General features: G+C 25.6%; 5 protein-coding genes across 5 annotated transcripts; 1 reads left to right on the forward strand and 4 right to left on the reverse strand.

The window, feature by feature from the left end:
- Positions 1-246: 246 nt before the first annotated feature.
- Positions 247-3,313, reverse strand: T551_02407 (uncharacterized protein; the record flags this gene model as incomplete). Its single annotated transcript, XM_018374670.1, has 6 exons — positions 247-1,586; positions 1,628-2,045; positions 2,087-2,266; positions 2,316-2,489; positions 2,533-2,712; positions 2,762-3,313. 6 exons carry the CDS (start codon positions 3,311-3,313, stop codon positions 247-249), a joined length of 2,844 nt encoding a protein of 947 aa, XP_018229242.1.
- Positions 3,314-3,901: 588 nt separating this feature from the next.
- On the reverse strand, positions 3,902-6,325 carry T551_02408 (uncharacterized protein; the record flags this gene model as incomplete). Its single annotated transcript, XM_018374671.1, has 2 exons — positions 3,902-3,982; positions 4,034-6,325. The coding sequence occupies 2 exons, from the start codon at positions 6,323-6,325 to the stop codon at positions 3,902-3,904; spliced, it is 2,373 nt and encodes a 790-aa protein (XP_018229243.1).
- A 230-nt stretch (positions 6,326-6,555) lies between these two features.
- On the reverse strand, positions 6,556-17,506 carry T551_02409 (uncharacterized protein; the record flags this gene model as incomplete). Its single annotated transcript, XM_018374672.1, has 32 exons — positions 17,418-17,506; positions 17,322-17,365; positions 17,212-17,280; positions 17,013-17,165; positions 16,911-16,969; positions 16,770-16,848; positions 16,658-16,729; positions 15,067-16,616; positions 14,832-15,021; positions 14,354-14,788; positions 11,557-14,301; positions 11,417-11,515; positions 11,062-11,373; positions 10,733-11,018; positions 10,618-10,686; positions 10,417-10,573; positions 10,174-10,373; positions 10,011-10,131; positions 9,825-9,967; positions 9,578-9,780; positions 9,336-9,532; positions 9,100-9,295; positions 8,841-9,054; positions 8,449-8,798; positions 8,280-8,406; positions 7,956-8,235; positions 7,507-7,913; positions 7,234-7,456; positions 7,132-7,187; positions 6,975-7,082; positions 6,715-6,933; positions 6,556-6,671 (listed from the first exon to the last, which is right to left on the reverse strand). The coding sequence occupies exons 1-32, from the start codon at positions 17,437-17,439 to the stop codon at positions 6,556-6,558; spliced, it is 9,501 nt and encodes a 3,166-aa protein (XP_018229244.1). The 5' UTR covers positions 17,440-17,506.
- Positions 17,507-19,025: 1,519 nt separating this feature from the next.
- T551_02410 (uncharacterized protein) lies at positions 19,026-20,529 on the reverse strand (the record flags this gene model as incomplete). The annotated part of the gene is made up of 7 exons (XM_018374673.1): positions 19,026-19,090; positions 19,135-19,192; positions 19,235-19,357; positions 19,403-19,518; positions 19,577-19,870; positions 19,922-20,039; positions 20,488-20,529. The coding sequence occupies 7 exons, from the start codon at positions 20,527-20,529 to the stop codon at positions 19,026-19,028; spliced, it is 816 nt and encodes a 271-aa protein (XP_018229245.1).
- Positions 20,530-20,770: 241 nt separating this feature from the next.
- T551_02411 (glycerol kinase) lies at positions 20,771-22,661 on the forward strand (the record flags this gene model as incomplete). The annotated part of the gene is made up of 9 exons (XM_018374674.1): positions 20,771-20,803; positions 20,860-21,092; positions 21,145-21,374; positions 21,421-21,739; positions 21,779-21,888; positions 21,932-22,033; positions 22,077-22,157; positions 22,203-22,369; positions 22,413-22,661. The coding sequence occupies 9 exons, from the start codon at positions 20,771-20,773 to the stop codon at positions 22,659-22,661; spliced, it is 1,524 nt and encodes a 507-aa protein (XP_018229246.1).
- Between the last annotated feature and the right edge of the window lie 623 nt (positions 22,662-23,284).

Here is a 23,284-nt window from a genome sequence, read left to right on the forward strand (position 1 = left end):
CTCATTTGGATGATGTTTAGATTTAAAATCTGATTAAGAAAATATATATAATTAGAATAAAAATATAAGTTAAAAATGATTCAAATGCTATATGAAATATATAATGTTTAGTATAATTTGTAAAAAGCGGTTTTTGATTTGTATAAAATATGTAGTTTTAAATAAAGTTTTACCTGTATATGGATTATAAAACAAAAATGAATATTAAGTCGTAGATGAAACGTTTGCTCATTGAAAATCTTATTATTATCCAACATAAAGATTAATGATGCCTGACGTACCCGATAGTCCTTCCGTTCCATACATGTGCCGCATTTCTACTGCCATTTGTACATCTTCATCTGAATTAATTGTAATATGATCACCATCTTCATCTTGATATCTTATTCGTAATGGTTGTTTAAGATTTTTTGCTGCATAATTCCCACAAAGATGAATTTTACGCTCAACTTTCTCTATTAACTGAGCATATCCAATATTTGGCGCGACAATAATAACGAAAATATCATCTAAATAATTAACCTTAACTTTTATATGATTTTCATTTTTATTTGCTTCTAAACGAGTATGCGGAATAGTAGATGGTGAAATATTACCTGTTGTATTTGGTGATTCAGTAGTAGGCCGTGACAACGATGTATTTGAAGAAATAGATGATGATGTACTATCATTATGTTCAATTCTATGGCTTAATGCTAAACGGGATGATGACAGTGATGATAAAAAATTAGTGTTGAAAGGTATTTGGTTTTCTGAAAATGTATTCATCATTGGATTGCTTGCAGAGCGTAGCCTATTTTGAGATATGTCTGATATTGAAGGAGCTTGATGTATTGGAATACGATAATTGTGTGACAAATAGGGAATATTGTTTTCATGAGGTGTCTGAGACATAGGAGGTGCAGTGAACCTAAGTTGGTCAAAATCGCGATTACAATTTTGTGAATTAAATCTTGTAAATGAATAAGGATTTGCAGTAGATGAGTTTGTATTTTTCCTTGTAAGATTAGATGATGAATCAATAGTTGGTATATGAGATTCTGGATAAATTGTATAATTGTTTTCAAAAGGTCTGTAATTTATATTTTCTGGAGCATTTTTAGGATTTGACGAACAGGATTGAAAATATGTTTGTGATATTTTTGAAGTCTGAGATAGTTCTCGAGAAGGGCAAGTCCAAGTTCCATAGTAATTATTCCCAAAACTAAGAATGCTATCATTTGTAGTAGATCTTGACCTCATACTAATTGAAGATGGGTTCCTACTCATAGTTGATGATCCTATATCGCTGCCGTTATCAATAATGTCTTCAAGATCTTTATAGCAATTATCGTCATCACTATCAGTTGTGTAATTTTTTGGTTTCATATTAAAATTCTTAACTGCTGTAAATTGATTATTAGATAAACTGGATTTATGGTTTACTAGATTTTGATTAATTTGAATGCTTTCTTTAGATTTTAATTCTTCTATGAGTTTTTTGAGTGCAGTATGCCATTGTTTCAAATTTTCTTCATTACGACATCTAAGTATAAAGTATTCCTTTTCATGATCATTATGCCAGTGAATCTGTAAAGTATATTGTCCTTGTTTGTTTAGAAATATAAAAAATATGTTTAATATATACCATTTTTTGAAATAGAATTAATATCTGAGACGTTATTAATAAAAATTCTGCCTTTTAATTGCAAACTTCCTCGTTTTTTTTGTGGCTTTTTTGAAATAGACATGTTTTTTGTTTGTTTTTTTGAGGTGGACATTTCTTTACAACAAAGTAAAATTCTTTCAAAAAGATATACATGATATTCTCGTTCTACATCTCCTTTAAGTACCATAAATATATCTTCAAGTAAAAGTGCTCCAAAACTTGATACATTATGTCCCTTCCAGTCTTCTACTCTTCTCTCAAGTTCCATTACAACAACCTCATTTTCTTGTCGACGACGAGTTTCATTAACACGATCTGTAACTCGCTTAATTGCATGCATTCCTTGTTTTAATTCTTCATAATGAGGATCTGATGGACTTGTATGTTTTAACAGTTCCTAATTGTTTTAAAATAAGATAATAACAAATATTTGAGTACTTTAAGTAAAAGCGGGTATTTGCAAATTCTTTGAATAGGTTTAATTAATAATGATGGTAATTCATAAGTAGGTTCTACAATATGTGCAAGTTTACTTAATTTCGCAGTTTCCTCAATAGCAAGATCAGAAGCATATGTATAATTCGAACAAAACGGTTCATATATACTAAATGATTCCTCCTATTTTAGAATTAGATTTAAATATTAGTTTTCCTATACACAGGTTAACCATTTGCATAAATAGTGCTCCAAATCTTTGGTGCTCAGGTTGAAGAGCAGAATTAGCTTCTATTCCAATAAGAAATCTACGTTGAAAATCAACAAGCATATTGAGGTTTGCAAATAAAAGATGAATTGTATCTGCGGATACAATTTCATTTGATTGAAGAGCATGCATATAGTTCTAAAATTATATTGGTATACTTTTTGTCATTATTTTGCCTTACTTGCAAAGTTTCCATGTCTTGGACATACTTTCTTTCTGTATCTAAAAGTTCTGCAACAACTTTGGCACGATTATCTTTTGGTTTATTTAAATTTTGATCATGACATATTACTTTTTTTCTTTTAATTAAAAGATTCTGTTCTTCTAGTTTGTCTAGTATAAGAGACACTGTTTTCGCTACCTAATTTAATAATAAATATTTTTTTATAAAATATAAAGAAAATATAGACTTTAACAAACCCATTTGTATCATCCTGATACAGTTGAGAAATAGAGAACAAGTCGCTATCTTTATATCCAAGTTCGTTACGACAAGCTAGAAGAAAATGATATACATTTGCTTTACATGCATTCATACTTGTTAAGTGGGCTTTTGGATTAACAGTTAAAGGTTTTTCGGGCTTAAGTGCATTGTAAAGAGCACAAAGACTTGCACCTTGACGGAAACATTGCCAAAGTAAAGAGACTGGATCATTTGTTATTCCTGCTGGAAAAAGATCGCTTTGAGACCTGGCATTAGTCAAATAAATTTCAAAATTTGGAACCTCGAGCAATCGCTCATGAATCTCTCGACACATTTGATAAATAGAGGAAGATGCAATAGCAGGTTTATTAGTTATAGAATTTGTAGGTAACGGTATAGACTCAAGTGATGAGATATTTTGATTGTTTACAGATACTGAAGAATCTAAAGACTCTGAAGGACGAAGTTCATCATATTTTGAAAAACTAGTGGATGTATTGGTTGATATACTAGATTTTGTTGACAGAGACTGTGTCATTGATAGAATTATAGTGTTGTTAATAAGCCTGCTTTATATTTAAAAAAAATTGCATAGAGTCCACTTTTTTTAATCTTATTAGTGAAAAACAATACTATTTTTTTGTAATATGAAAGGAAATTTTATTTTTACGCGAAAATAATGTCTAATAGAACTTTGTTTTTTGTTTAAAGTTATAAAGAGTATTTTTGTTTGAGTATTACTAGCTTTGGTAGCGTATTTTTAGAACACTAATCTAAGTTACCTTTATTTTTTTTTCAAAAGTTTTTGATTATTTTTAATTTTAATTACCTTTGGTAAATTATGTTGCTTTTTTTATTTATAAATTCGTCAACTTGTTTTATAGGTTTTAATCCGATTAAAAAGGAAAATTAAAATTATTAAAAAAAGACAATTATTTATAATATATATTGGTAAAATGAAAAAGAATAGCATATTCAAAAGAATAATTTTACAGCATATATATATAATAAGAATCATTTATGAGTTATTTGAAAAGTATGTTGATTGTACTAGAAAAATAAGTATTAAAGTTATGCGTATTTATGGATATACGCTATTTTCTGGTAGTTGAATATATCATAAATGTCATATAGGATTGTTTTGTGCCATATCTTTTTTTAGTTGACGAAGCGTATTTTCAATTTTGCGCCGCTCTTCCAATTCTGCCTAAAGTATATCTTAATTGTTTCTAATAATATATTTTGTCATAACACTTACTTTCATTTTCCTAGAATGCTCTTCTCTTATTTCATGTACTATTTTTCGAAATTCTTTTCTTAGTAATTCAATGCTCATTGCTTCGTCATGTTCTTTTATGTTCAATTTTTCAGGTGATAGATTTTCTTTCCCTAGCCATTGTATTTTTTTATCAGATAATTGGCCTTCGAGTTCTTCGCATTTTTCTTTTAATGTATCAATAGTGTTTTCAAGACGGGTTCTTTCTGATTCGAAGTCCAACATGTTTCGTGTGATCTGTTCAAAATCATTTAACATCTCATTAAGCTCTGACTGAAGAAGTTGACAGCGTTTTTCAAGGTTAATCTCTTTTTCAGATATTATTCTATTTTTATCGATCATTTCTATTAATTTATTTTCTTGTATTTCTTTTAATGATTCAGATATTTTTATATTTTCGTTCATAGATTTGTTTTTTAATTCTATTTCTTTGCTTTCTTTTTCTGATTTTTCTATATATGCATCATTTTCTTTAGTTTGTTGTATAATTATAGGTGTTTTTTCTTTTTGTTGTTTTGAGTTATATATAGTATCAATTTCAGCTTTTAATATAGTTATTTCAGTTGATAATTTAATAACATCATTTTCAAGGCTTTTTATTGTCTCATTTGCTTTATTTTCATATTCTAATTGTTCATTTTTATGTTGAGACTGAAGAAATTGAATTTTTTCTTCAAGTATAGTATTAATGTTTTGTAGTTTAGAAATTTCATTTTGTAATAGTTCTAATGTTGATTCTTTTTGCTTGATTTTTTTTTGAAAATCTAATAAAGAATCTGAATGAGATTTTAAAAGGTCTGAATAGGTATCGTCAAGCTCCTGTAATTTAGTTTCGTTATCCTTAATTTGATTGGCATAATCTTTTATTGTATTTTTTAGATTTTTTTGATCATCCGCCCATTTTTTATAGTCATCTTCTTTTTTATGTTTAGCTATTTCTATTTCCTCATTTAATGTATCTATTGTTTGTTGATATTCAGATATTTTTTCATTTGCATCATATAATTCAGAAGATATCGATGATTCGCGTACAACAAGTTCTCCAATAGTTTTTTTAGCTTTTGAAAGATCCATATCCAAATCATTAATTTTATTTTCATATTCTATTTTTAATGAGTTTATAGCTGATAGATTGTTTTCTTCTTGAAGTTTTTCTTTTTCGAGTAAACCTTTGTACATTTTTTTGCTTTTAGATAATTCTGAAGTAAGCAAATCCACTCGAGATATTAAAGTATCTATTGAGAATTGGCCATGTTCTATAGAATAACTTTTTATTGGACATTCTTCGATGTCTGTTTTGTCCCATAGATATTTATAATTTTTTTGGAATTCAGCAATTTGAAGTAGAGATGCTTCTTTAAGTTCTAAATATTGCTGGTGCACGTTACATATAGTATCTTCTAATTCTGAAAGAATTTCTAAAACATCTATTGAACTATAATTAGAGTGTAATTCGTTTTCTGAATATTTAGTGACATGTTTTCCTCCTGATAAAAAGGATTTTAGTTGGTTATTTGATATTGTTAGACGTTTTTGAATTTCGATTAAAGTATATGATATGTTATCATTTATTTTATTTTTTCTAGATTCTGTGTTTTCTGAGAATTCTGCATTATTAGATTTATAAAAATGAAGTTCATTAAAATCATATAGATCCATAGGTTTTTTTTCTTGAAGAAAATTAGAAATATGTCCGCTCATTGTATGTTTTTCTAAAGCATATCTTAATACTCCTGCTGTATGTTTTAATAGTCGAATAGAAACTTCGTGTTCATTCTTTTGAAGACGCCATAGTTCTTCTGCTGCTTCTTCAATTTTACTATTTGAAATAAGTAGTTGGTCTTCAACTTGACGTGATATCCGTTTTCCTCTGTTAGAATGAAGACGTGATAAAGATTGTGCTGCTTCTCGGAGTTTTGACTCTAAAGCTAATGTTTTTCGCACTGTTTCTATTCTATTGAGTAGTATATGTTTTTCCTTGCTATTCTTAGATTTATTTATTGAAAAATGATGTTTTACTTTTTTTAATTTTTCCGTTTCTTCCAATGATAGTATTTCGTACTCTTTTGAGTCAAATACTGCATTAGAACTAAGATATTGCATCCCCACTTCATCCTGTTCATTAACAAGAGGAGATATTTGCGAATCTGTATAATTGCTTAATCTATTTTTTTCTTGGTTATAAAATTCTGTTGTATCAAGTAAAGATTTAGCTGAAGGCACAACATTTACGTATCTATTTTTGATTTCTTGGTCATATGAAGATGTATTCATACGAATTGTTTTAATTATTATGAATCTAATATTTATTATTTATTATTTTAAAATGTTTTATCATTCCTTGATAATTAAGACTGATAACCGAATGACGCGCTAAAAATAAATATAGTATAAAAATAGTAAATGAAAAATAGAATTATATAAATGTATTTAAATTATTGCATAAATTATTATGTAACTATGTAAGTAATGGAAATTAAATTTGAAATATGAATTGCATATTTTTAGATAACAGGTTTATTTTTTTTATTATATTCTTGTACCGCAATACCAATTTTAGTAAATATAAATTTTTGGCTAGTAGTAGAATCGATAGGAATAAAAGGACAACTAGTTTTATCTGTTTTATTTAAATTAAATATTTATAAATAAAAGAGTTTTACCTCTTAAAACTAAAACAATCCCTGATTTTTTAAGAGATATAGTTTGTATATCACTAAGAAGAATTTCCCATTCAATACAAAGTTTTCGAGATTTTACTATCATTATTCTTGTATATGTAATCATTAATATTGTATCATCAAGAATATTTAAATGTGCTAAATATTCTTCATCAAAGTATCGACCATTATTTATTTGTTTTAATAAAAATAAACCAAGAGCTAAATATATTAAATTATTGCATATAGTTGTTTTTTCATGCCTTCTCTTTGAGAATATGGTTTTATGACACCATCTTTTCCAATAAATCTTGTTAAGCGGACTTTATCAATTCCCTCTGAATCAAAAACTGTTGTAGTATTACGAATTCCTACATTATCGAAATAAACAATAGATATTAAAACAGAAAATCATTTTACCTTCTGTAACATTACTTGCTAAATCAAAGATTCCAACAACAGGTTTAGTAGCGAGCCTATGTATATTAAGATTAGTAAAAGAAACAATTTGAAGATATGTACCCAATTATGCCTTTTCCTATCCCTTTGAAAAAGCCTGCTGCTCCGTCTTTTTCCACACCTTCTAAAGGTTTTCTAGCAAGGCCTTCTACGCCACTTGCTATGCTAGTAACAAAAGAATTTGCTCCAGCTGTAACACCATATAAAGCGTGTTTTGGTTTATTTCGTCCTTGAGTTATTCTTCTGTAATTTTGGAATTTCTTGTCCATTGTTGCCATTGAAAGACCTTATTTTTAATTTTTTTAACTTATTTAACTTAATAATAATAATTTTTACCTTTTGAGATACTTCCAGTAAATTTTGATACACTGTCAGTAATACCGAAAACTGTTTTCCTTACAAAGCTCGCTGTTCCTTTAACAAGTCCAAATCCAAGCTCATGCGGATTTTCATTCATTACAAAACCATGATATGGTTCATAAAATATGTCTATAACACCAGAGCTTACTGTATTAAATAAGCCAACGGGATTGCCAAGAAAATCCGCTGAGCCAAGAATTTTATGAATTTGGTGAAAAAAATCTTGACCGTAATGGCTTTGCATATGCTGTAATAATAATGGTAATGATGTTAAAACGTTTTCCATTAATAAAGAATTTAAACGGACAGGGGCATCATTTATATTCCCAATAGCCATTGTTAAAATATTTAAGAAAAATAAAAATGGATTCTTTGAAGATGTTCTAATATTTGTTACTTTGAATTATTAGGTTTACAAATATTACTTGTCTTCCACGTTTACTCTTTCAGTTCTGACAAAAGAAAGGTTTAGTTGAGCTGGTTGAATATGTAATACTTCAAAATATATTTCGGTTCCTGATGTATTTTTTTGAGGTTCTGGAATTTCAAGATTTTCATCACAAAGTATTTCGTTTTCTTGTTCTAAATCGGATTGTCCAATGTGTTTTGTAAATTCTAGCAAAGCAAAGAGAAAATCTTCATCAATTTCTAGTGTCATTTCTTGGATAAGTAATGTTGCATATTTTACATATATAACTCCATAAGCTAAGAAATTTAGATGTTTTGAAAAGATATAATATTATATTTACAGTCATCTTTCACTTTGATTATTGATAAATGAAATGATGGATGTGTATCTAATTCCTTGCCTGTTTTTTGAATTACACTGGGATATAGTATTATTGGATAAATGCCCCCGTACAATTGATTATCGATCTAATACGTTTTATTTAAAGTTAAATATTCTAATTATTTTACTTGAATCCATTTGACAATAATATCAAAATTCTGATATAAAGGAGAATCGCTAAATTTTAAATTTAAATCCCTAAGCGTAATATAACATAGTTCAAGAGGACGATTGTTTATTATAGAAATGCCAATTCCTTCTAATTTAATTTCTATTTTGCATGTAATATTATCATTAAAATTAATTACTTCAAATCCTTCTTTATAGTAAATATTACTTGTTAGTGTTGAAGTGTTTTGTAAAATACTTGTTTTAGGCTTATAAATACTTTCATTTTCGCAATAATTTTTTAGTATTAATGTTTGTGATGGCCCATTAGCAACAACGCTAATATCAATAGTTTTATATAATCCATTACCTATCTTTAAAAAATAAAAAAAAATAGTTTTTAATAAAGTACTTACAGGTATTTTCATAGGAATTAATTCTCCTATTTCTGACAACCGTACTGTTCTTTCTTTTCCATTTGCTGAGAATACTAGTTCTTTATTTTTTGAAGCTGGATAATCCCATGAATAAGGCATTATACTTTTTGCTGGAATGAAATATGCTTTTATATTGCAATGAGGTGATTTGGATTTTTTTCCGCTGTTATCTATTGAAAGATGGTGATTCTATTTTTAATAAAAATTATAAACATATAAAAAAGTGGTAAATACTGGTTGATAAAAAGTAAAAGCAACATCGCTTTCATTACGAATAGAATATGGCCAATTATTTTTTTCTAGAAGTAAATGAATAAATACTGTTGCTTCTTCTAGCATTATTTCAACTCTAATAAGTTGTTGATTTTGTTTATACTTTGATAGTTTTACGTGAATTTTTCCTAAATTTTGAATATTAAATGGTGATGACCTATTTTTTTAGAAAATAAATAAATAAATCAATAGAATACCATTCATTATTTTTTCCTGGAAAACACAGAATTAATTGTTTTTCAGAAGCTTGTTCCATGAAATATAATGGCATTTTTTGTAAAGAATATAATGTCATTATGTTTGATGATTTAGGTTGCTTTATACTAATATCTTCGTCAAGACCACTTTTAATAATAAATCTTGGTGTTAGACTAATAATTTTTGTTAATGTGTACTTAGTTTAATATTAACACGTATAATTTATTATAATAAATATTACCTTTCCTTCTCCTTCTTTAACCACGATGCCAATATGTATCTCTTTTTGCTCAGGTGAGCCAAGAACAACTTCTGATACACTTCCAATAGCTTCGAAGCTTTGAGGTTTACTCCAATTTGAATTTCCAATTTTAATTAATGCTCTATTTTTTCTATCATGATTACCATATGAAAACATATATGGAACAGCTTTTTTTGTGTGTTCTATTGTTTATTAGTATTCATAATAGTTCTAACTTAATACGTACCAATAGAAAATTGACCTGCTGCTACTTTTGCTTGTTGTAGGAATAATTTTGATTTTATCTGAACATCGAGACCAGTTTTGTTAAGAATGACATAAGGACAATAAATTGCAATACGAAATATTTTTCCACTATCAGGAATTTCGCTGATAATTTATAAATATTTTAAGAAAAAAAATATATACTCACTAATAATGTAAATAAAGATAAAGTTTTAAATTGTCTTTGTCTGTTACAACTATTTTTGTTTCTTTTCGAATTTTATCAGGATTAGGAGTACTGATAATAGAAAAAGTGCTAGGTTTATAGACTATAAATAAGCTAAAAAACATTTTTTATTTATATAGATTACCTGTGTTTTGAATATGAATTCCCATAAGTAAAATATGAGATAAATTTATTGTGTGGATAAAACTAGATTCTTTTTTTTTTAGAAAGCTTCCCCATGTAGATTTTGTATTTTTATCAAAAATTTTATAATTTAAATCATATGGAAGAAGATTTTGAATTATAATTAGAGGATTTATTTTAATATTCATATATGGGTACACCCTTTTACTGTTAATAAAAATAAAGATATTATTTTTAGAGTAACTTTACTAAAGGATTTAATTTATCATATCGAGCATGGATTTGAAAGTTAAACAAATTGTCTTTTTTCTGAAGAGATTCACATGAAATTATGGATGACGGATATTCTAATAATTTTTTCCATTCTATAATATTTGATGACCACGAATATTCTAGATAGGCTACTTAATTAGAGATTTAATTTTAATACATAATATAAACATACGATCAGGCCGAATTTTTAATGCATAATAATATGCAGATTCTATGGGTATTGGAAATTCGTTACCTGGTGCTACTTGTATTAGAAAATTATTAAAAAAACCATTTATAACAAAAACCAATTTTATATATTTCTGAATGTTGCCCTTGATTATTAATGATTACTACTTCAATAGGTATCTGTGTTTGGTTTTCTAAGGTTAGAGTTGATTTTAAAGTTATATATTTTATGTTATCGGGGCCGAGAATAGTTTTAACTAAAAGCTTATGTAGAACATCTTTTTTTGGTTCAAGAGAATATAATGTTTCGCCTTCGTAATTAATAGAAATGTCTTCTATTGGGTTCCATTCTGTATTTTCTAAATGAATTCCAATGAAATATTTTTGATTTTTATCTGAAATATTCTATATAAATTAGAATGATCTTTTTAAATAATAATAATAATACGCTTCTCATTTGTCTCCAGTCTTCGAATTTCCATGGAATCGTATCTCCATCTTTCAGATTATATGTTTTTTTCCTGGAATTCAAATCTTTAGAAGAATTTGACCATAAGTTTATAGAATAACCAGTTTTATTTTGTATTCTATAAGGGGCTTCAAATGTTTGATATTTAGACAAGATATTCTCTTGTGTTTGATTTATAAATTGTAACATTTCCATTATTGTTGTAATGATATTCGGTGTTATAATGATTTCTAACCTTTTATATGAGGATAAAGTAATTAATAACTTTTCTGGATGTATCGATTTTACTGCCTATTTTTTATTATGAAACGATAATAAAAGAATAGATTAATACATGTATTTCAAATTGCCAGGGTTCAATGAGAGGTTCCCAATGGGAATTTGAGAAATTGTATGAATTTATGAATAAATTTAAATTAGTGTTAATATTTAACTTAATAAAAGTCAGATGAGTTTATAATTATATTAAAATACCTCTGATGACCAGTCATTAGAATATATTATGAATTTATTTATTGAAATATCAATAGTGGGTAGGTCATGATGGCATCCGATTAATATAAGCCTCAAACCCTGTATATTGGCTTTTAATTCCTCTTTGGCTGTAATAATAGATTCTTTATTAGCGTTATTCTCTGGATTAGAAATTGTTTTATCTGATAGTCTTTTTGATTTTAAAGAATATGTATTTTTATTAAAATCTGTTTTTTCTATAGATATATTGTTTTTTATTTTATTGAGTTTGTTATCTGTTACTGTATTCTTGTTTGACCCAGGAGACTCAAATACTTTAGTTATAATATTTAATATCAGCATAATATCTCTAAGAGATAATCTAAGAATTAAAGGATCTATTTCAATAATTATATTTGTCAGATCTTGTGTTTCATTTAAAACTTTAAACTCCATAGTAAAAGCTATTGTGAAATCATCCAATATTCTTATTTTGTTTTCTTCAAAGTTATCCATTTTACAAAGAAACATTCCTATCTGATTAATAGATAAAGTTGTAATATCTTGCTGTGATATTAGAATTTGTTTTGTAGTTAATACTACAGCTTCTGATGAATGCAATTCTAGATTTTCAAGTAAAATTATATTTGCATCGACAATATTTATTTGATAAAACATATTAGTGGATGGTTTTTTTATTTTTGTTGATATTTTTTCTGGATTTTGTGTCTCTTTTTTTTTAATAGATTTTGATATACCTTCTAGATTCTCATCTCTGTAGTTATCATTAATATTTTGTTTGATAGATGTTTCAGGTTCTAATTCTATTGTAGCAAATTTTTTCAATTCGAAAATATGATCTAGTGTAAAGATAAATTTAGGACTATCAATAGTAAGCATTGTAATAATATTTTTATCTGTTTTTCCTGATATATTAAGACTAGCCATAAATTGGTATCCATCATGTTTTATAGCAGATATTGCTTCTCGAAATTTATTGGATTTGTTGAACTTAGTATTTTCAAGAACAAATGACTTTATCTGTAATTCAGATTCTAAAGAAGAATTTGAAAAAATACGAGTTTTAATAATTGTTGTATTTAAAGAAAATTTTGCTAAAGAATGATTAGAAAGATTTTCTATGGGCAATAAGTTATTTGAAAATATTTCTAAACATATTATTCTAATATTGAATTTTAGATCCAGTTTAATCCATAGCTCTTGGTATGAATTGTTTTTGTAATTAATTTCTTTTGAAAAATCTGTTTCTGTAATTTTAGATTTATATGCTTCTTGATTTCTATTGTCAATTTCTATTGATTTATTTAAGATGCCTGAGTCCTTTTCACTATAATTTGAAAATACCTCGGTGATTTCTTGACTCAATTTGATTAAAGAATAATACTGTCTATCTGTTAATTTAAAATTTAAGTCTGCCATAGAGCCAATTATTCTGATATCTGGTCTTTTAGAATTGAGAGTATGTTCAACATACTCTACAGTAAAATCAATATCTATTCCGTCAAGCATTTCTAATTCTTCTATTTTGTTGCATTCATATTGAAAACGTGAATATAAACTAATATCTCTAATTCCTGCTGAAATCTTATTCAGAGAAAAAATAGATGAATTTTCTTTTAATGTTTCAAAACTATTTGATGCATAAATTTCTCCAAGATTGGCTACAATAATATTATTTTCTTTATTTTTTAATTTTTTTACTTCAGGAAAAATTAGGATAGGTGTTCTAATTAAAATATTAAAATGTATTTTATTGACAGAATCCTGGATTTGTGAAGCTTGATTTATAGCTACTTCTCGTGCAGAATTATAAAGTGTTTTCATTTGAGCAAATTTAGCTCCAAATTCTAAAATTTTTTTGAAAGGCTTTTTTAAAAAATTAATTTTTACTGATCCTAAACTTAGATAAATTAAAGTGTCATATCCTGGATATATTGCTTCGTTTGAAGAGTCATATAATTCATAGCGAAAGTCTGCTAGCTCTTCTCCTTCAATACTAATAAGTTCTTTAATATTTGATTCTGAGTCGACATTAAAATCGTTCAATAATGATAAATTTCCAAGTTTTATGTTAAGGCACATAGTTTTTTGTGTTAAAAAAATGTTGATATCTGTTTTGCTTAATATAAGAGTTGGTAGTCGTATTCCATCATCATTGAAAATAAATACTATCTTTGTGAGCCCAACTTTCATAGATATTTTGTTGGATAAAATTGTATGTTCCTGGTTATCTTTGACTATTATATTTTTTTCAAGAGAATTTTTATGATAATTTTGATCATTTGATGTGGTAAAAGTGGTAATAATAAAATCAAAGAGTGTAAGAATTGTCTTTCTTGTTATTACAAATGTAATAGCAGATAAAGACACATCTATATTTTGTTCGATATCATAATAAATAGATATAAATTCTGATGATTGAGTTTTTGCTTTAGTATACTTTATATGAATGAGGTCTGCAGTTTTGTTATTTTCTTTTATAATATCATCCGATGATATTAAATATTTGAATTCAATAGGTGAATTGGTCTCTATTTTATCTTCAATAAAAAATCTTTTCAAAATCATTTCTGTAGTAATATTATATGATGTTGCTGAAAAAAGTAAGGAAAAATGTTCTAAAACGATATCTACAAGTAATTGATCTTGATTTTTTTTTTGAATATCTGCTTTATATAATGATATTTGTAGTTTATTTACCATGAAATTTAATTCAAATATTTTTTGTTGAAAAGCAGTGGATTCCTATAAATAACAATAAATATATATATATATATATATAATTATATAGACAAACCTGATCGGACACTGCATCTTCATATTTTTCTGCTTCTTTGTCATCAGAAAAATCAGATTCATCTTTAATAATTAGATCTTCTTGATGAGAAAAACTAAAAGAAATAGATTTATGAATATTGGATTTAGACAAATTAGAAAGTTTTTTTTGAGATTTTCTCTTTTTGATTTCTTTATGATCAGTTTCTTTTTTAGAAGATGGAATTGCATTATTAATAATTTTCATTAAAATTTTGTACTTTTTATCTGATATAGACGTGTGTAAAAGAGGAAGATGACCTGATATTTTAAATTTAGTTAAATTGGAAGCTTTAGGTAATATGGAAATTTCGAGTAGGAAAAACATATCTGTTTTATCGATGATTTTAAAATTTTTGCCATTATTTTTTCTCCTAAGCTCATTCAGAGCATCATCGACAGATGGTCCAATTAGTAACTGATATATTTAATATATTTTTGTATAAATGTTGGTTAATTACTTGAATAGATTCAAACTTAAGAGAAAACTTATCATACATTAGAGACTTTAGATTTGAATAGTCTTCTTCGCTATATGCTTTATTGTGTTTCGATTGTATTTCCCGAATTTTTTCCTTTTCTACTAAGTTACTTTCAAGACTAATATGACCTGCATCTAATATTATGCAACTACAATCAACTTTTATATAACTGTTAATGTTAAATGAAATTTATATATATATATATGTTTTTAACCTTTGAGGGATTATAATTAAAGGAGTTTGAAGATCAAGTTTAGCTGAAATAGTTTTGTGTTCTTCTAATGCAAATTCTAGACCAGCTCTTGTCTGATTCCTGATTCCTTCAACTGTGGCGCTCGCTGCTTCCATTAAAACTTCTATACTTACCATTTGACTTTTAGGCGGTTCAAAAAATTTTGAAACCGCTGTTAGACAGTGAGGGTTATAAATCACTTCCATGGATTTTAGCTTTGCCATTACAGATGTATCTGCGTCATTATTAGGAGGGTTTTTTTCGAATTTAAAGTAAAAAAATGGAGATAAATCATCATAAATTAATGTTTTTTTTTCTAAATCTGGTTTCTCTTGCATATAATCTAGATCAGGAAATTCATATATTTTTTTTTTGTTAATATTAACTTTAACTATTTGAGGATATACACTGTCTTCTGTAGTCCCATCATAAACACTTAATTCACCGAGCTCAAATTCAAATGCAAATGAAGTTGAACGTTGAACAATGCTTGAGTTAAAATTATTGAAAAAGAATGATATTATATCTTTCTGTTTTATATTTGTTTTATTTGTTTTTTCTGTAAGTGTAAAACTTCCTGTTTTAAGACTTAAAGAAAATTTTAAATTGATAGATTCGACAGAATTATTTAATTCTTCAGAAATGCCTTTCTTTTCATCCCAATCTATTGTGTCATAAAGTTCTTTTCGTTGTTCATCTGTCATAATTAAATCATTTTTATTTTGGTCATCTATATTTTGAGAGCTACTCCATAACCATGATAGCCAGCTTTGTGATTGTTGAGAATTATTTTTCGGAGATAGAGCCTTTTCTTTTTTTAGTTTGCTTTTTGCTAAAGATCTATAAAAACGAATATCTTCATATGAAAGCAAGTATTCTAGCTGCTGAAGTTCTTCATTTTCTATTATATCAATTTTTTCGAGTAATTTTTTTTTAAAAAGATCAACGTATTTTAAACGTTGATCTCTTCTTTTCTTTAAATAAGCCCATGTACATTTGGAATTTTTTTCATGTATTTCATATAAAATAGAATTTGCTGCAAATTGTAACCAAAGTCTTGGATTATTTTTAATAGATTTAGAAGCATCTCCTGTTGGACGAAAGCGATGGTATTTTTGTTGACGAATAAAAAAATGAAAAAGATCGACCATCATAAGAGCGCTTCTATACTGATAATTATCAAATACAAAACTTAATTCTTCAAAAATAAGTTTTATATTTGTTTTAGAAAAACCATCAACATTGTTTTTGTTTAGAGTAATATGGCCTGTTCCGCTAATAGGTTTTAATATTAATTGATGATTTGGAGTATGACAGTTTCTAACAATTAGGTCTTTAAAACATTTTAATAATTCACTGGATGATTTTTTAGAAAAAGAATAAGAATCTACATTCCAGTATATGGTCAAAAAATCAAGTGTAACTAATTTATGTATAAAATCTACGTTATTTTGTATAAAAATGGGCTCCCATTTATCATTTGTAGATATAGCAGAAAATCCGGAAAGTGTAATTCCTATAGAAAAAGGATGCTATATTTATGAGATAATAGGAAAAATAAGTATATATATACTTCTGGATCACTTATGTTGTCCTCATAACGGATATGTATATTTTTAATAATAATTTGGAGATTATCAACAATCTAACTATTCAACATTATATATAAATTATTTGTATATTACCTTTGTAATAAGACTGTTTACAAATGATTGATTTTTCTGAGTATCATTACGTGATACACGTTGATCAAGAAGTTCTGCTCTATAAATAAAAATAATTAAAATCCGAAAATAATATGTATATATTTAAAGGTATATTTATACCTTTCTAGTTTTTCTTTTTTAAGATTTTGAATTCTTTGATCTTCTTCTTCTTGGCTATACTGTTATAAATCTTAGTTTAGATTAAATAATAAATTATTTTACTTCTTGGTTATCTTTAGGAAATGCAAGTAAAAATACGTTTTCAATGATAACTTTTACAGGTTTATTTTTTAAATTGGACCAAGGTATTTGTAAAATTAATTCTCCAAGAAAGCCTTCAAAAATATTTATAGGAAGTTTAAATATACTTAGAGCCTAAATTTGAATTATTATAAAATAATATTGAAAAAGTTTAAAATGCCTCTCTTTTAAGTTTAAGGTCTTTAAGTTTAACATCTCCTTTCCATATACCAATATTTAATTGTTTAGGCTATTATTATTAGAAATAATTGCAATTAAGAGATTTATTACATCAAAATTTTCTACATAGGATCCAAGAAATTTTTTTAAAATTCCTTAAATAATAGATTAATAGAACTATATATTGTATTTTGTGTCTTAGTATACCTGCTACAAGTGATTCGAGCATTCTTGGAATTTTTTCATAATTCTATCAAATAAAGACGGTCTTATATGCCATTGGTTTCGATGTTTTACGATGTTATAATTCTAGAATTGTTAAATAATGAATTTATTAAATAGGGAAAAATAATTTTATGAGTTTTTATATTCTTGTTTTATTATTTGATTTTATATAATTTAAATATGGTCTTATTGTTTTATTTATTTTGTTTTTTTTTTTTGCTATATAATTAAATCTTTGAAAAAAATATTATAATCTGTTTTTTATTTTTGTTATATTTAACTGTTTATTATTTTGATTTTTGAAAAACTTTTTGTTTATAATGAAACAATAAATATTATTTATTTTTAATATCATAAAAATTTAAATTATATTATTTTATCATTATATTGAAAAATATATATTTAAGATTATATAATATAATTATAAAATCACGTATTTGATTTTTTATAATTATAATGTTTTAAAATAATATTTTAATAATTTATTAATGTATACAAAATTGTAATTTGTAATTTTGTATTTTTATTTTTTAAAACTATTGTTTTAGTTGATTATAGAGTTTTATTAATAATTGTATATTTATACTAATTTTAAGTTTATAGATATTTATAAAAACTGTTTTTATGAATTTAATGGTTTAAATTTAATTGTAAAACATGCTTTTTAATATTGTTAATTATATTTAAATTTATATATTGATCACAGTGGTTTTGCCATTTATATATGATTATGATGAATGTTAACATAATGGTTTAAAATTACAAAAAAAAATATGTATTTTTAATTAAAGTAAATACTTATGTCTTAATCTTCATTTAGATTAATCAATATAATATAATATTTAAAATATAAGTATGTTGTTTTGATATTTCTTTAAAGTCGTATTTCTATATATTTTTTATAGTTTTATATTTTTTTCAGATTTAAAGAATGGTTTTTTTAAAAATATAATTGTAAGATTTGATTGAAATTTTGTTTAAAATTTAAAATTTTAAAAGATTTAATATTTTGATAATTTTTTATGATTAATATATAAATTAGGATTTTATTTGTAATATTTTTATATAGAAAATTTAAAAAATATTTTTATAAATTTAATATATATATATATTATAATATTTGATTGAATCTATAATCTATTGTATTATACTCAAAACTATATTAATATTATGTTATTAAATTTTGAATTTTTAAATGTTAGAGATTTATTTTTATAATGATAATAATTTAATGATATAAAGATGAATTTAAAATTACTTTAATAAAATTTATTGAGGATTGTTTTATTTTATTTAAATACTCATTAAGATGGTTTTTTTGAGTATATTTTAATACATTGTTTTTCAAAAGATGAACGTTTAAAAAATATTAACTTAATAGATATAAGACTCGTTAAAAGTATATTTAGGATTTCTTTTAATAATTATAATAGAAAATATTTACTAATTTATTTGTTTTAAAATTAATATAAATATTTAGAAATATATTTTATTTTAAAATCTATAACAGAATAAGAAATAATGAAAATTGCATGTATAATAATAATTTATATTCAAAAATATTTATAGAAACTGGATAGACATAACTAATTAAATTTTAGTGGATCGATTATTAATTTTTTGTTTTTTAATAGTAGCATCGATACTTTTTTGACCTAAAAATATAAATCAAAAAAATTTAAAACATTTAACTTCTTACCCATTATGCCACCTCCCCATATACGTCTAGATTCATCGTATTTATCATTATAATTAACCTATACTATCTAAATTTTTACTTCAAAAAAACTAAAATCTACCTTAATAGCAGTAATTAGAGTAGCTAAAGTATTTTTGTCTTCAGATTTAACTTCAGTAAAAGCAAGAGCTGTTGAATTTTTCTTATGAACAACTGCTCCAAGACGTGCCTTGCCTTTCACAATCTATAAGAAATGAATAACAACATAAACTAAATAAATAAATAATACACAATAAGGAATACCCATTTTTCGACAAAGTGCGGGAAGGTACACAACCAGCTCAATAGGATCAACATCACTTGCAATTACTACAAGAGATGCTTTTTTGTTTTCGATAAGAGACACTATATGATTCAACCCACTCCTAATAAAAAATTAGAGTTATTTAAGATAAAGAAACACTTTGCTTAACGAAAAATGGTTTTTTTCCAAAGCTTTTAATCGAAGCTTCTTCCAGACTTTCTTCTGCCTTTTTAAGAAGCCGTTGTTTTTTTTCAATTTTAGTTTCAGGTCTATATTTATTAAGAAGCTTAAAAAGTTGAATTGCTGTGTTTTTATCCAAAGTAAACTGAAACTGTGAAATAGCAGGAGGGACTTTTAAACGCATATAAAGAACTCTCCTTTGTCTTTGAAGCCGTATATAACGAGGCCATTTAACAAAACGTGTTAAATCACGTTTAGGTTGGATATCTTGACCTTTAAAAAATTAAAAAGGATACTTTTAAAAAGACTATATAGATCACTTACCAATACCGAAATTTTTGGGCCTTTTTTCGAAAAGAGGGTTTTTATGTTTTAATTTCTCAGTTGCTTTAGATGTTGGAAAAGATTTCGTCACAGTTTTTCCGGAATCTGCTTTAGAAGACTAAAATATTAAAAGTCAGTTTATTATTGTTTAGTTGGAAATGTATTTTGTTGTATTTCTTAAAACTAATTTCTTTGTAAGGGAATGTTTTATTTAAATTCTTTAATTTATAGTTTCATAAATTCAATAATAGAAAATTAAAAATGTTCAACATTTATTTCCCCAAAAAGGTCTAATGAAAATATTGAAAATTAACTTACCATTTTTTATAATAAGCGGTTTTTTTTAATTTTATTGAGCTATTTTTTATCTAAATCTTTCGAGCTTTTTGTAGAAAATATTGTGACTGTTTTTATTTTAAAATTTTGAATTATTATATATACACGTATTTTTCACTTATGATTTTTTATATTTATTTTATTTAAAAAATATTTTTTTCCTGATAATACTGAATATTTAATATTGTAGTTGTTTTAATTTTGTGTTATTTTTGAGTTTAATTTTTTACTAATTGAAATTTGATATGAAAAAGATAGTATTTTGCTTTCATTTTTTAGGGTCATGTGATATTTTTATTACGAGATGATAATTAAAATAGACTAACTTATTTAAGTAAAAAAGTTTGTATATGGTTTAGTTTATCTAGTTGGAAAGTTAAAGTAATGTTTACCTAATAAAAATATGTTATTTTGTAATGACAAAAATGTAGAAAAAAAGTTCATATGATCTAAATTTTTTATTTTTACTTATTTTAAGAATAAATTTAGAGGGCTCAGGATTTTAATTTACTAATGTCTTCAGAATATATAGGAGCAATTGATCAGGTATGTTTTTTTATTATCTTGTATAAGAATTGTTTTTTATGATTTTGAATTAATAGGGAACTACAAGTAGTCGGTTTTTTATATTTGACAAAAATGGTTGTATTGCATCTCTTTATCAACATGAATTTCCACAAATTTATTCTTCTCCTGGTTGGATTGAACATAATCCTATGGAAATTTTAAACTCTGTTAAGATATGTATTGAAAAAGCAATAGGAGAATTTGTGAAGAAAGGTAAAAGCATTAGGTTAATTAAGGCTGTTGGTATTGCAAATCAGCGAGAAACAACGTATGTTTTAGAAATGTTTTTTAGTTAATATTTTAAATTAAGAAATGATTAGGGTTGTTTGGGATAAGACTACTGGAATACCTCTATATAATGCAATTGTATGGTCAGATACTCGTACTACGGAAACTGTTTATCAATTAAAACAAAAAGAATATGCATCTGAAATTCACGAAAAATGTGGTCTTCCTATTTCCACATATTTTTCTGCTGTTAAGCTTCGTTGGTTACTTGATAATGTTAAAGATGTTCGAGATGTTTATGATCAAGGAAATCTTGCTTTTGGTTACTAATTTTCTATAATTTTTATTTAATTGTAACTTTTTACTAGGGACTATTGATTCTTGGTTGATATACAATCTTACTGGCGGTATAAATGGTGGTATTCATATCACCGATGTTACTAATAGTTCTCGCACAATGTTGTTAAATATAAGAACTTTAAAATATGATGATTTTCTTATTAAGTTTTTTGGTTTAGAAAAGCTTCAGCTTCCTGAGATTAGGTCTTCTTCTGAAATTTATGCTGTAATTTCTTCTGGCCCACTTTTAGGAATACCGCTTGCAGGATGTTTAGGTGATCAGTCTGCCTCTTTGGTAGGCCATTTAGCATTTGCTCCAGGTTCTGCTAAAAATACTTATGGGACTGGGTATTGTTACATATATATATATATATTGCTGATTTTTAGTTGTTTTTTGCTTTATAATACTGGTCAAAATCCGACTATTTCAAAAAATGGTTTGTTAACAACTGTTGGCTATGTCTTCAAAGGAATGCAGCCTGTTTATGCTTTAGAGGGTATATATCTTTTACAGTATAATGATTTTTTGAATTTTTATAGGCTCAATTGCCGTAGCAGGGAGTGCTATAAAATGGTATCGTGATCAGATGGGAATTATTGCTACTGCATCTGAGATTGATGAAATGGCTGCATCTGTAGAAGGTAAGAGTTACTTTATTGGTTAATTGTGTTTATTTTGGGTTAGATAGTGCAGGTGTTGTTTTTGTCACTGCTTTTTCTGGCCTTTTTGCTCCATATTGGTGTTATGATGCTCGTGGTACTTTATGTAAGTGTTATACTTTTTATAATCTGAACTGATATTTTTTGAAAGTTGGTATTACTAATTATACTACTAAGGAACATATTGCACGTTCAATATTAGAAGCTATTTGTTTTCAGACTAAAGCAATCTTGGATGCAATGGAAAAGGATTCTGGAAACTCTCTAAATAGTCTTAAAGTTGATGGTGGGATAACTAATTCTGACATCTGTATGCAGGTATATTAAGAATTATATTTTTTCGTTTTGTTTTGTCTTTTAGATTCAATCTGATCTTATTGGTATTGATGTAAATAGACCTGAGATGCGTGAAGTTACTGCATTAGGGGCTGCTATTGCTGCTGGTCTTTCTGTTGGTATTTGGGAAGATATAAAAGGATTAGAAAGTATTGGTTTGGGTAAAACAACCGTTTTTTCGCCAAAAATTAGTGATGGTAAACGAGAACAAATGATTTCTTTGTGGGAAAAAGCTGTTCAGAAATCATTAGGATGGAAAACTAATGATTCATAATAACTTAGGTTTTTAAGAAAATATTTCTGCTAATCCGTGCTTTAAAACGTATTATCATTCATGTATTTTTAGTATTGTTAAATAAAAATAATTTATTTTTTGAATTACTGGTTTTGATTTCAACAAGTCTGTATTTTATATTGATTTTAATAAAATATTTTGTATTTAATAATTTATAAATGTTGTCAATTTATATATATAATGTTTTGGTCTTATTATTTAGATCGATAAAAATATACATTTTTATCTACAGTTTATCTAAGTTTGATTATGTTTAATGCCAATTTATTTATAACCGTTTATAATATTTATAATAAAATGTATTCAAAATATAAAAAAATCAATATAATATAGTAATTTTTTTAAAATAAAATATTTAATAATTTTCTTAAGTGTATATTTTAATATTAATATTCTTTGAAAAAAAAAAAAGATTTTATAAAATTACTATTTATGATTTCTAAACTTTACATGTGACTTATTTGTTTGTAAATATTTTAAAAATTAATTTATTGAAACTTTAATATTGAAGTTTTTTAGTTTATATCAGTTTTAATTGATATTATATAGATATAGTTTTTATGAATGTTAGAGATGATTTTGTTATGTATATATTGTAGGAG

The sequence above is a fragment of the Pneumocystis jirovecii genome (genome assembly GCF_001477535.1).
Source record: "Pneumocystis jirovecii RU7 chromosome Unknown supercont1.10, whole genome shotgun sequence".
In the NCBI taxonomy this organism is placed as follows: domain Eukaryota; kingdom Fungi; phylum Ascomycota; class Pneumocystomycetes; order Pneumocystales; family Pneumocystaceae; genus Pneumocystis; species Pneumocystis jirovecii.